At 41.4% G+C, this 13,540-nt stretch overlaps 1 protein-coding gene across 2 annotated transcripts in view; it reads left to right on the plus strand.

Moving 5' to 3' along the window:
* Positions 1–543: 543 nt before the first annotated feature.
* LOC117209893 (disintegrin and metalloproteinase domain-containing protein 10-like) overlaps positions 544–13,540 on the plus strand; it is a 56,644-nt gene continuing 43,647 nt past the window's right edge. For both annotated transcript variants that reach the window (XM_033452350.1, XM_033452351.1), the window contains exons 1-3: positions 544–944; positions 8,947–9,514; positions 12,532–12,679. In XM_033452350.1, the coding sequence (XP_033308241.1) occupies positions 9,280–9,514; positions 12,532–12,679 (383 nt within the window). In that variant the 5' untranslated portion in view covers positions 544–944; positions 8,947–9,279. The remainder of the gene's footprint in view (positions 945–8,946; positions 9,515–12,531; positions 12,680–13,540) is intronic.

The raw sequence follows: 13,540 nt of genomic DNA on the forward strand, positions 1-13,540 counted from the left end.
GAACAAGAATTCCATGATACAGTAAATAGTTTTCATTCATATTTTTATGTGGTAAGATGACAAACATTTTTTTACAAATAAATTACTATTTCCTGATAAAACAGATTAAAGCAGACGATTACAGCCATGTTTAACAACTACCAAAGGAATAGTTTAAAATGAGAATAAAGTTAGTAGTGACAAGAATAAATGTAACAAAAATTGGTAAAAATATAATATCTATGTGTTACTTGTTTTCCATCAGTAATAACGATATAGGATGATGATCGTAAACCCTTCAATCGCCCTTCTATTTCAGAAACACTCCTTTCCTTTGACCGACGACTAAGGTCAAGTTACACGGAGGTGGGAGTCGAACCATGGTAGCCAGAGTGGGGTACCGATAGAGGGGTTGATGGTACAGCGTACCACTATTGGAAAGCGTTGGTCCGCGTCCAGCCATGGAAGGGATCTCTGAAAAAGAAAGAGATCGCAACATTAGGGGAATAAGAAAGGGTAGAGGAGAGTTCGTAAGGCAGAAGGAGAGAGGGCGCAGCACAGCTGGGTCGAACGCGATCATGGTAGGGGAAGTCGGTGTCCTCGGAGTCCTCGTTCACACGAGTCACGAGCGTTGCCGTCCGTCAGTACGGCGCGGAACGCGTTCCTGTTTGTCTCGTTGTGTGGAGTCGGTGTCGCGCGTGCCAGTTCTACAGCTTCTCTCCTTCTTTCTCTGTCAGACTACGCATTTCTTTGTTCATTATCGTCGATCAAGCAGAGAAAGAGAACGACGCGACTGCACGCTGCCGTGTAACACACGTGTGATATTGTGGGTAGTTGGTGTGGTGCGACAGGATGCGGTACAATGACCGTAAATGAGTAATCGACGTCCCTGCGAGAACCGGTTGGAAGGACGAGGATCACGGCGGAAAGGACGCCCGTGGCAGGACTTCAACCTCTGTGCATAGGTAGGTGTCAGATAGTATGCAAGAGCAGCGAGCACGCGCAATATTCTACGTGCGAGTCTCTCCTTTTCCATCCCTTTCGGCATCTTCCTTTCTTTTTCTCCCCCCATCTCTCGATCTATCTCTCCGTACCTCGGTTCGCGCGGTTAAGCATCGTAGCTTTTTTTTCGTCGTGCACGTCTGTCTACTCCTGCGTCGCTCATCGGTGTGTACGTTTGTGCATATATACATATATACATGCACAAATCGTAACCTGTCGAAGGGAACGCGAATCGTCGGTTCGGTGAACGATGCTACATTTCCCTCGCGATCACCGGAGTCAACGTAGTTACGCGACGTCCGATTTTATCATATAATCCGACGAAACTCGCGTTCCTAATAACCGTCGAGAATACGTCGCACGCACATTCTCTCCCTCGTTGTTTTGTATACTAGTGTGTTTACGTCGGATTGTACGCGCACGATGGGAGATTTAAATGTCACGTAAAACGCGTCCCCAGCGCCACCAGGTCGTTTGACGGAAGTGGCTTCGCCGGATGCTGATTTTTCGAGGGAACACACGCGAATCAACGAACGCGCTCGACTTATAGGTTATATAGCTATATACGTTTTTATCATAGACACAATGCGCTCCATTTTTTTCCGATGCAATCGCGAAAGGGTTATGAACTTGTGAAACGAACGAAATACGAGTGGAGGAGAAAAAGGTTAAGGGAGGGATAGTCGAAGGAATCGTGATTATCTTTGCGAGAAATTACAAAAGTTATAGCCAGACTTTAATTGTCGTTTAATGGGAAAAGCGAGCGTTAAACGCAAGTACCGACGGTACCGGATATCGAGTTGGAGCATGTAACGAGCGTTGCATAAGGGCGCTTATCTACGTGAAAGTTATATTAAAAAATAACTCGGTGAGTCCGTTAGGAAGTCAAAACCATTGTTCACCGTACGATGCTCTTAAGAAACTTGCTCGGGGAATACAAAAGCATGCGTTAAGACTAATTAATGTTATCAGCCAACGAAGCTTCCCGCGAAATCGCCTAACTCCGTGTAATTGCAGACTATGTAGAGCCAATATCGTCTCATCGATATTACACAACAACTTGCCTCGTTTCGATTCAGTTAATTCGACACGCCGTTTAAACAACACACTATATTAAACATAACGGTTAATCCATCAACATCCACGCGTCGATCCTTGTTAAGCCACTAAAGGCCAACGTTGGTCAACGTGACCTTTCGTTTGTAATTTCTTCTTTCAATCAATCTACGTTATTGAATTTTATTTTTTAATATCGCTGTTGTAAAAGAGTATTCGAAGCATTTGTTTAATACCTTTTTCGCTAGTACGTATTTTTCATCTGTACTCTATATACGCAATTTTACAAAATGCTATGATATTTCAATTTCTTTAAATTTCATAAAATTGTCAAATCCAGATGGAAGAGACAACAACAAAAAAGCATTAAACGTCTGAAGCTTCCTTTCACAACGACGATTAAAAATCAGAATTCGGCAATGTAAACATAGACGGAAGAGGCTACAAATGAAACGCGTAACATTAATGACTCAATGAGTAATTGTAAAGCATAAATTTTCATACTCTGAAATCCTTTTTTATTTGGTTTCATCTCCATCTATAATTTATGAAACTAACAAATCCTCAAAGGAAACACGATATTCCTATCATTCCTAGAAATAGTAACAATACACTATTTCTATAATAAACTATATCAATTTCTAAATTGTAAAACATTCTCTTCTATCTTCACATCGTGTAGCATCTATAAAATGTAAAATGCTTATTATTCGTAATACACTTCTGGTACGTTGACAAAGCTATTACTTTAGTTATAACTCCTAAGAATATTACGTTTACGTTATTGGTACTCATTACCTCATTGTATAATCCTTAATGAGTTAATTACGAACTACGAATCTTTATATTTTAAAATCATCCCTTGCTCGCTCGCAGTTCCTCCGTCGTTCCAACGGTGCCCGACGCTAACTAACAATAGAAACTTGAAATTAATAATCCCGAAACTCCTCCGGCTTGTCTCCCATCGACGTAATTTCGCAGATGAACGTAACCATGGACTACGCTAATCGCCTTAAGCCGGGTATTAATAATCCTCGCACGTTCGCGACTCGCCTCCTCGATTTCATCAGGCCGTCACATCCGAAATTTTCTGAGTTTCGACCGGGTCTCGCGTCGAGACTCTGGTGACCTCGGAGCGATCGCGAACCGTCTCTTGGTAATTTCTTTAAAGGAGTTACGCCTCCTCTCCGTGCCGATGTCCGCTGAGTTCCGCCGACGAACGCTTAGGACATTACGCAAAACGTGTTTTGTTGGTGTGCGTTACGAGGTAACGGTTCAGCGAGGCGTGCTCGATGGAAAATTGTCCGATGTTGGCCGACGTTGGGTTTTACGATCGGCGTTCGCGATTTTCGACGCCCGCACCGAGCTTTTTACGCGTTTTTAGCCGCTCAGACTGTTTTACGTTGGTTCACGCTCGCCTGAAACTACCATACACACCATATACCATTGTTCGATATCTTCATCGGGTCTGGAATACCGGAAATGGACAGGAATTTCGGTTAATCCCTCGCTGATTTTAGTCACGGTTCGTGCGTTCCATTTTAGGCAGACCTTTCGAGGATAATTTAATTTTTCGTTTAATGTTTGTCGACCTATGTATGTGTCAGTCTTGGATCATTTAGCAAACGAAGATCATAGCAGAGATAGAAATAGATAAGTGATATTTCCGATCGTTTCATAAGAGATCAATTTTATATTTGATTTCACCTGTTACTAGACTGTGACTTTAATGCGAAGTTTGAAGATGCAAAAATGAACGGAATTAATATAATATACGATGGAATGTCTATTTGACTTTTATTTGTCTAATTGCGCGCAGAAAAACATAGATCGACATAAAATTCCGCTGTATTGCAATATTTATGAACACCGCGTAATCTCTGACTTGCGGTATAATTTTATTGGTAATGTCAGTTTAATTGTACAAGACGACGTTTTGTGCTCCAATATACATAGTCGGTAATATACAGAGTGGCACGGAAATAATATATCACGAAATCTTGAACGAATTTAAAACCATAAGGGTCACGATGAGAAGAATTTCGTGCGCGGATGCATCGACGAGTTCATATTCCCAAATCCGGTGACATCATCGGTCCCGTTAGTCGGATTCGGCCCAAACGCAGAGATAGGGAATAGGCTTACGTTCCGACCTGGTTTTCCCGCGGATAAATCCGACGCGTTAATTTAAAAGTTCGCCCGGTAGAAATTTCATCTGGACGCCGGACGAGTGTTTCGAATAATGAGAAACGTTCCCTTGGTCGGTTTAATTCTGCTCCAAGAAAATTAACTGCGCTCTCCGGAAACACGGAGAAGAGTGGGACGAAGGGCAAAGAAAGAAAAAAGAAAATAAAAGAGAAGTGGACAAAAAAGTAGAAAGAACGCGAAGTATCCAGAAGAAAATCGCATTTACAATCAACTGCATTTGAAGGACTTAAAATCACTTTGAATTTGTATACATTTGAATTTCTTCGAATATAATTTAAAGCTACGAAACTGTTGAAAGTCTTGTAACTCTCGCGTGTCTCGAAGTCTTTGTATAGTCTTTGACAGTCTTTGTATTTTTCTTCGATTACGCATCGATGTTACTAACACGTGTTTCGAAAGAAAGACTAAGACCAGCGCGTCAGCATTAAACGATTATGGCATTCAATTCGGGATTGCAAAACTTTCAGGATATACGTATGTCGAAATTTTAAACGCTCAAAACTGAAAATTCCAAATTTTCACTCAAAGACCTTGGAAGACGTTTCGTTTTTAATAAATCTTCTCTATTCCGGCCAGATTGCGAACGTTAAATTGCATACAATTTATAGGAGAAATTTTAATGAATCAGCACTTTGTACAGATACCTCCTTCATCTTCATTTTTTCCAATTTTGAAACTAACGTAGTATCTAATCGTTCTAACACGTTTACGCGAAGGTATATCAAAACTGCCAAAAATTCCAAGCTTCGATTCGCGTTCGAAGCGATTCGAATCTGCACAGTCTTGAAGATCTCTGAACCGCTCCAAAATCGGAATGCCCATTGCTAGATGCGGCTCTGTACGGTGAAACCGTAGCCGGTTTACCGCTACACCCGACACACATACTCGTTCCGCCCAATTGGAGCGCGTTGGTCGCATGTTCCCGCTAATAATGGCCAATTGATACGTTATCACGACCGGTTGCATACGAATACAGAGCCTGGTATTAAATATTTGGTGCGACGATAGGTGGAACGTTGGCGAGAAATCCGCGTGACTCTCGTCGTTTCATTGTTCCTTCTGGCAAAGTCGGTGTATCGCGGTTTCGCGTCATGGAAAGAGGACAAAGCCGTGGAACGTATCTACGTGGGACGATTATCATTCGCGGATCGTCGGCCGAGAACGACGCGTTCGTAGCGCAGAACCGAGCGGTACGCGCGAGACAATTTTGCAAATTGTCGCCAGGGAGACGCGGGTCGAATTCTCTCTCGCGACCATGTTCTCCAGTCGTATTCCCCACCATGCTCCTCTTCGCCATTTTCTCTCTGCACTTCTCGCTGCGCGTATCTCCACTTTTTCCTCGTTTTTCCTCCCACGCGAGAATTTGTTTCATCCAGCGGCCGCTGGAGAACGCCGATAAAGCGTGTTCTTTCAACGTGCAGCACACCTACATAGCGTGAAAAAAATGCGGATGTTTGCAAATATTACGAGAGATAGATTGCACGGTAGACTGGTCTGCTTGGTTACCTACGATCGTTGATTCGCGCACGTCGAAACGGAAAGCCGATTCGAGAGAGTTATACGGTTATCTAGTTTCTCCGTTCTATCTTTCCACGCGTCTCAGCCTAGTTGCGCCTTAAAGATTCAGGGAGTAGTAGAGTAACAACTTTTGCCTGCGAGGAAGATACGAGACAGAGAGAAAGGCTCGTGGGCGTTAGGTGAAACTGTGAAAATTCAAATCAAACTGTCTTTCTTTAGTTCTTTTTTTTTTTTTGCCGGTTACTAGGGACAGAATTTTGGGAAAATTAATGTTACCTTATATGAAGACTCCGATAACACGATTAGCAGACAGCGAATGCTTATGAATTTATAGAAAATTTAAGGATGCAAAAATTCGCAGAGTGCATGTGGCATGAAGAAGCGTATAAAATATCCAAAGCGAAGCATGCATTATGTATATAGACGAAGAAATCTGTACGTATGTTTCGCATTCTTAACGCTACAAGTACCAGGATAATTAAGACGATCAATTTTTTTACATGTGAATTTCATAGATTTTGTGTATTTTTCATCCGAATAATTTCGTTTTATCAAATAAGAAGTACTAAATGAATAGAAGTTTATTTTTCTTGCATTCTATATTCTTCATACGCCTTTCATTTTTATTTATTCGATACAAATTTTATCAGTCGTCTGTAGTTCTGATGTCTATCATTTTGATATGAACTTCCGTCGTCCTAATAATTATACGTTTCTATTGTATTTTCGTCATATCATTTTAATAAAATTTATAACACATTATGATTAATTGTTCCAATGTTAATAGAACGAAAAGAAAAAGCTTTGGCAAAAGTATGTACAAGGGAACGGTTGCAAATTGTTCGTTTTGGTTACACGTTGTTGTATGTCATTCAATAGCCGTCGCGACACTGGAAACGTAGAAAAAAATGCAAAAATCAACACGTCGCACGTGAACGGGTGAACCATGACTGTGTCTGTACTCGGTTGGATATCGTTTTCCCATAGCTCGCCGTGATAACCGGTGGACAGAATCGGTTCTGCTGGTTGCTGGACGACTGCAAACGTCTCGCGTAACGTTAATACCTCGCACAGAGAGCTTTCGCAAATATCGTGCACCTTTTCCAATCGTCGAAAACATCTCGCTTTTTGACCGGACCGTCTGTGTCCATGGCAGAAGGATAGAGAGCTCCTTTGAGCAAATAACTACCCGATGTTCTTGTCGCTATGACTCGTTTGCTTTGCAGAAAAAGCTCTAGTACAATGCGACATGAAACTAGAAAAATGCATTACTCACGGAATATATAAAGCGTGCTGTAATATGTTGCACTCGCTTTTGGAATCGATCGTACTCCCAGGTTATGAATTGCGATTATAATAATGAAAATGATTATAATAATGAAAATATGAAAAAAGTACATTTTTTGCAAACAGTAATTACGCGATTTAGTGGATTTCCCTAATTCCGAATATTCGATTACAGTTTCTACATTTTCTGTTCTAGCGTTACAATAAGAAATCAATCGAAAGCGTCCGAGAAACTAGTCTACTTTCCGTTATTTTATTAAGGAAGCGTCAACTTTTAAGACGTTTCCTTGTTTCGTAAAAATAGATCAAATCTTTACGATTTATATATGTACACTTACGATCAATTCATAAAGTGGGTCTCGCGTATAGCGGATACAGCAAGTATTTGTATATTTCTGTACTCGATATAGTATCACCAATACCAGTTACTTAAGTCCAAGTATTTTCACGTGATCACGACAGTGTGGCGGTATGAAGATGAAATTCAGAACCTGATAAGAAAAAGCTTCGTTAGAAGATAAGGATATGTGCAAGTACGCTTTTCACCCGCTGTATGAAGCTACATTGAACTCGATAAATTGAAAAGTAGAGAGCCCTGGTGATGTCGCAGACGCTACTCTTTAAATTGATCTTCATCAGTTCCTCATATTCTACCGAGAAATGGTTTTATAGAAATAATTTGTTTCTCGAGAATCGCTTATGTTACGAAACTGTTAAACTGTCAGAAACTCGACTGGATCGATATGATTCATTTTTAAATTGCTGATATTGCTGGACGCTGTCTAAAGGGGATTTCTTTTTGAAAAGTATCGGTGAAAAAGACTTGATGATCGTCAAGTGAAGTATTCGTATTCATTGACTGGGTTTTTCTCGAAACTGATGGAGATACAAGATCTAAGAACGCTGTAGCGAACGAGCCTGGCGAACATTGACGATGATTTATCGCGCGAGTTGGCCATCGCGTCTTCCGACTTCCACTACACACGCGCTCTCCTCGAGGAAATTTTTCAGCAACAACTTCTTAAGGAGACGTTTAAAGAATCGCCTTCCTTATCCGCTTTTCACCGGTGTTTTCGCGTTCGGTCACGTCTTGCGTAAAACATGGTCGATTTCTATGGTCCCCTCGACGTTCCCTCGATTAGCGGTAGCTTGTAAAATCACTCGTCTATGACGTTTCATCGCTTAATCTATTTCAGTCCAAAGCGTCACTGAAATTGACTTTAACTCGGCAACTTGCAGTTCAATTTTATTAGGTCGACGATTTTCGACTGTGTCGCGCGGCGCGTTGGTGTGCCGTAAAAATTTTCGTTCCTCAACCTTTGCAGTCGAACGGTGACTGGATCTAAAATTCCGTTTCAAAATCGAATGGCACTATAAATATTTCCGAATATTTAATTTATCTGAAATATAACCGAAACTTGCTTCGACTAATTGCTATTCCCATTGGAAAAATACGCCGACCGCAAAGGATTAGAGCATGCAATAACCCGATTATTTAGTCGAAGATACCAACGTTGTTCCCCTTAGATTGTCAAACAAAATGAATAATAACAGTGCAGTGTGAATGACCTGTCTTGGATCAAACGCAATATATCTTCCGGTACGTCGTAGAATTCTAGTAACTAGATGAAAAAGGTTGGAAATGGCTGTATCCGACGAAGACCCACGCGTCACAGTCTTTCGATCCATACGCACATGATCCATCGTATAAAGATTCCGAACAAAGGTATGGAGGATGATCCTATTCTCTGTCCTTTGAACCAATGACGTAACCGTGACAGAAAAATCTGAACAACGCGAGATCCGCGAAGGATCAAACGTCGACTGGCGAAGCCTGTTCGAAAAATTAATCCCGTTCCCTGGCTGAATCATTTTCTTTTTTTCTTTCTTTTTCAGGGGTAGGATCGATCGGCCGTGAGGACGAAGAAGAGCTGCCGATCGACGAAGGTAGCAGGAGTCGGGGGAAAAAGGCTGAAAGCGTGGGAGGAGGGTCGAAAGGTTGAGCGACCCGCGGAGGAGAAAGAAGAGAAAGAGGACGTGGCGGAAGCACGTTCGGTGGAAGAGGAGGAAGAGGAGGAGGAGAAGGAAAATCGAAAGTAGGAGGAAGACAGAGGTCGAGAGAGGAAGAGAGATGAGTCTGGTGGGTGACTCGCAAAGTGCGGTGGTCGGTTGTTCGACGAAAGGCAGATAGCGCCATTAGTTATTGCTGGGCCGGAGAACGTCGAGCCGATGCGCGCTACGGCCCTGGCCGTTGACGAAGAAGGGGAAGAGGAGGAGGAAGAAGAGGAGGACGAGGTTAGAGGAGGGCACAACGGGGCCCAGAGGGCCACGATGTATCCCTTCGGGTCGAAGGAACGTCGTCGTCATCCTGGAATCGGGACGCCCTTGATTTTCTTCTTGGTGTTCGGTTGCCTTCTAATCGTCGCCGTTGCCTCGCCTCTTCATCCTGTGCCACCACACAGAGGTGAGTCACGTTCGATTCCGGCTAGTGCCTTCCATCGAACTCTCTGTTTATTCATAGGGTCTATCTGTTAATTTCCCAGTTCATTAACGCTCTGTGACGAACAGCGGTAGCGTGTAGCGATGGGATCAAGTTCAATGTGTACACTACCCTGCACAAATATTTGTACACCTGGTGCAATGCAAATCAAACATCGATGTTTTTATCATTTCCTCGACATTACGATGAAAGAACGTTTCTCTGCCGTTGACTCTTTGCTACTTGCCGTAACTGCGGTCAAACGTTTTGGTAAATCGAAACTGAAACAAGGAATATACCTGCGTCAATCAAGCTCCATATTTGTCTTTAACATATAGTCGACGGTTCGTAGAATCTATAGAAACTTCTCGAATCTGGTTGAAAACGCGTAATTTCAATCCTCCTAAGAACATCGGACAAATATACTTCAAACCGCTTAACTCAGCCGTTTCTATAGAAAGGGAAAATGTTTCGTAAAATTATTTCTTTCTTATATTTCTTTCGTCCGCCACCGTATGAAGAGTTCGAATCTAGTTGGTTAATTTTCAAACCTACTTGCGCCGTACTTAAGCCCATCACTAGCATCGTGTACGACATACAATCGAATGACCAGCCACGTCCCTTTGCCCGTTTTCACAGCTGTTTACCGGGTATAAGTAACGCGTATAATTAACCTCTAAACAGCTGAATCGTAATTAACGCTATCACTCTAAGGACCAAACTGTTAGGCTATTAGCAAGGATTCCGCACACTTTGCGTAACTAGTGTCCGCAACTCGCGTAACTACACAGAACCGCCACCGATAGAGATAATAGGTAGCAAAGAGGCAGAGTCACGTTCGGTTTCTTCTATCTGAAATCGCTATCTTGCCGGATAACGTAACGAGGATAGAGGCATAGCGGAGGTTTGGCTGCGGGCTACGGAGATACCTATTGTCGATGGAAAATCCGATACAAACTGTCCGGTGTAGGGTGGTCGCATTGCAACTCGCCGTTGGCCAACGCATCGATAGCGAGCCACGGTAATTAGATTATTGGCGAGTGTTGCGTAAGCTGTAAGCCGTACGATGCGGCCTGGACAACGCCACGAGATGCTGTTAAATTACGCTCTTTGCGCGACTCCGTGCGAGCAACGTTTTAATAGGCAACGAGACAAACACTTTACCATCGCGTTGTTGCCTTCGCTCTTGACCGGTACTTACCGACCAAACAATGGAAACACCAAGACGAATGCCACTCTGATGGCGAGTGCGCTCCCCTATTTCTTTCTCGATTCTATCTCGTCCCGATGACGCGATCCTGATGTAGGTTTCGGATAAAATGTGGAAAAGAAACGTTTTTTCGTTTGTTGTACTTGTTAAGAATCCGAGTTAGCGTGTCTGTAAAATCCTTTAAGAGGATTTTCTATCGAGTTTTCCAGAGGTGCCTTCTCTGAAATGAAGATCTCAGAGGAAAATATGACTAGTGTACTTCCGGTGGTTTTTCCATTTCAATATTTCTACGACTAAGACGGCGAACGTTTTAATGTGTAATAAATTATAAAGTATATTGAATTTAGGAATTAAATATCTATTTTTATTATTGAATATACTAAAAACGACTGTTTGATCGTTCGTGAAATTTCCTAGATTTACCACGTATTTTCAAGAAACTTATATTCGAGAATGTGACAGACTGTTCCATTTTCAACTACCTTCGACCGCGATATCTTAGTTATACATCGTATTATATTATATTTTATTAACAAAAATGTTTGTTCAAATATTCAAGAGACAAGAGATCAAAGTGTAAAACCATTCACGTGTAAGAAGACGAAGAACGTGACTTATTTTCTTCCGCTGTTTCTCGCACCCTCGTTCGCAAGATTCTCTCATTTTCTAGAATCAAAGAAAGGGATAATCAAACCGAATGATTTACCTTTTATTAGACTACGAGCTAATTTTCGAGATTAACTTGGACAAGAAAGAAACGCGAACTCTGTTCCTCCCACGGACCAAAGTGTCTCGTTCGTGCAAACGACTCTGGCGCAATTCTCACCGTACTCCCACCCCCGCGATAGCGAAAGTCCAGGTCCTGAAGTTTCGGATTTTGCAAGATCCTAAGTGGTTTCTCTTTGTCGGTTCTGTTAAAAGGCTGGGAAGCGAGAGATCGGTTAATGGGACATTCCACGCAATCCAATATTTTACAATGCAATTATAGAACACGATAATTAAGTTTAGAAACTAATTATTATCTTGTAATTCTTGTAATTATCTTGTAATTTTTTTACAATACAAAATTTCACCGTCCCTCGTCTCTTCTTTCCCCTTCATTTTTCATTTTTTTTTCTCTTTTTCGACACTTGTAAATAGACTGCGAATATTTATGAATATTCATATTTCGTCGAATATGACCGAGAAAGTGGCACCTCGATGATATAATTTTATTGTCCCACCAAATTCAAAAATATATCGTGTGTCAGTATCTAAAGAGTATGTACTATACTTTGATATACAAAAATTTCCCAGAGCTGGAGAAAAATGTACAGTCTAATTATAAAGGAGTTAATGACTAATCGCCGCGTTCATGTTCATTCTAGCAATTTTTGCGCGATGCGAAACTTCTACCGCTTCTTGTCTCTCCTTTCCTTTTCATTAGCAAATTATGACCTATTGTCTTCCCTGTTTCGTGTTTTTATACTGTTCTCTATTATCTTTGATATAATTCGCAATGGCCTTCGTTAGATACACTCTTCAGTCAGCTTAATGTACTTCAAATATCGTTTCGAATCGCTACAATAAAACAAAGTGTTTTGTTTTTTTTAGCGTCGATTTTAACAAAGAATCAAATAAATCAAAATATCAAATTCTTATTATATGTTACAAATCTTTTTTGTGCTCGTAATTCGCTATAGTTAAGCTCCAACCTTCTGAAGCTTTTCTCATACTCGTTTTTTTTTTCTTTTTTGTTTTTCACAATTATAAAGCAGTTAATAGAAGGATGTTCGGTTACCATCTGTTTCAGGTATCACGCTCAGTTCTTACATCGGCTATTACGAGGTGGCCTCCTATGATACCGCGGCCTTGAGACAACATAGTAACCGGATGCGTCGCGATGTCTCCGACGCGGTCGACAATCAACCTTTGCTGCTGCAACTGAAAGCGCTCGACAAGTGAGTCTTTTTTCCCTCTCTCTCTCTCTCTCTCTCTCTCTACTTCTCTCTAAGTAAAAGTAAGTACGTTCCATCGCTAACTAGCGCGCTGGGTCACGACACATTTTTCCCGAGGAAATTACAAACGCGAAATGAACACGACATTAAAGGATTCTTTAACGAATTACCGTGCCAGCCGCGACCACTCTCCTTTCTTTCACCGACGTATCAAAAGAGAGCCGAGCTCTGCTGTTCCGCGATTTTTGCTTACGCTGCCTACGTTTAAACATCTCGGTTTGCCAACATGAATTTCATCTCGTTACGAATTTTTTGCCACTTAAAGCGAGATTACTTCGTTACAACCACGTGATGTTTCTTGCTTCTTCGCGAGATAACTTGCCTGGAAACTAACGGTTGCAAGGTACAGTCTGTGGACTTTAAACTAGGATCGCTCAGGAGTTTCAATGTTTTTTTTATTCCTATTTTTTTTTTTTTTTTTTTTTAGTATAATCGAGGGAGACGAGCAAATTTTGATAGCGAAGTTTATTTCGTAAAAAGATGTCACGTATATGTACATGTTATTAATTTGACTTCATTACAGCTCATATTCGTTTTAGCGTGCTCTGCATCCACTGTCGTGTCGTATATTTCATGGCTCCGTTATTTTGTTAAATACTCTGAACTTTGTCTACAAATCTAACAATGTGTAGTAGTTAATAATGGTTTTGGTCGTCCAACCTACGCAGTAATTTGTTTCATCCACTGAAAATTATAACAGTCAACGGTAGAGAAACATTTTTCCATTACAACGTTGAGGATAAAAATAATGTTAATATCCTGATCGAACGTATCCAAATACTCAGATGTGATAGTTTACGGTTT

This window comes from Bombus bifarius, unplaced genomic scaffold (genome assembly GCF_011952205.1).
Source record: "Bombus bifarius isolate JDL3187 unplaced genomic scaffold, Bbif_JDL3187 scf7180000008194, whole genome shotgun sequence".
NCBI lineage: Eukaryota > Metazoa > Arthropoda > Insecta > Hymenoptera > Apidae > Bombus > Bombus bifarius.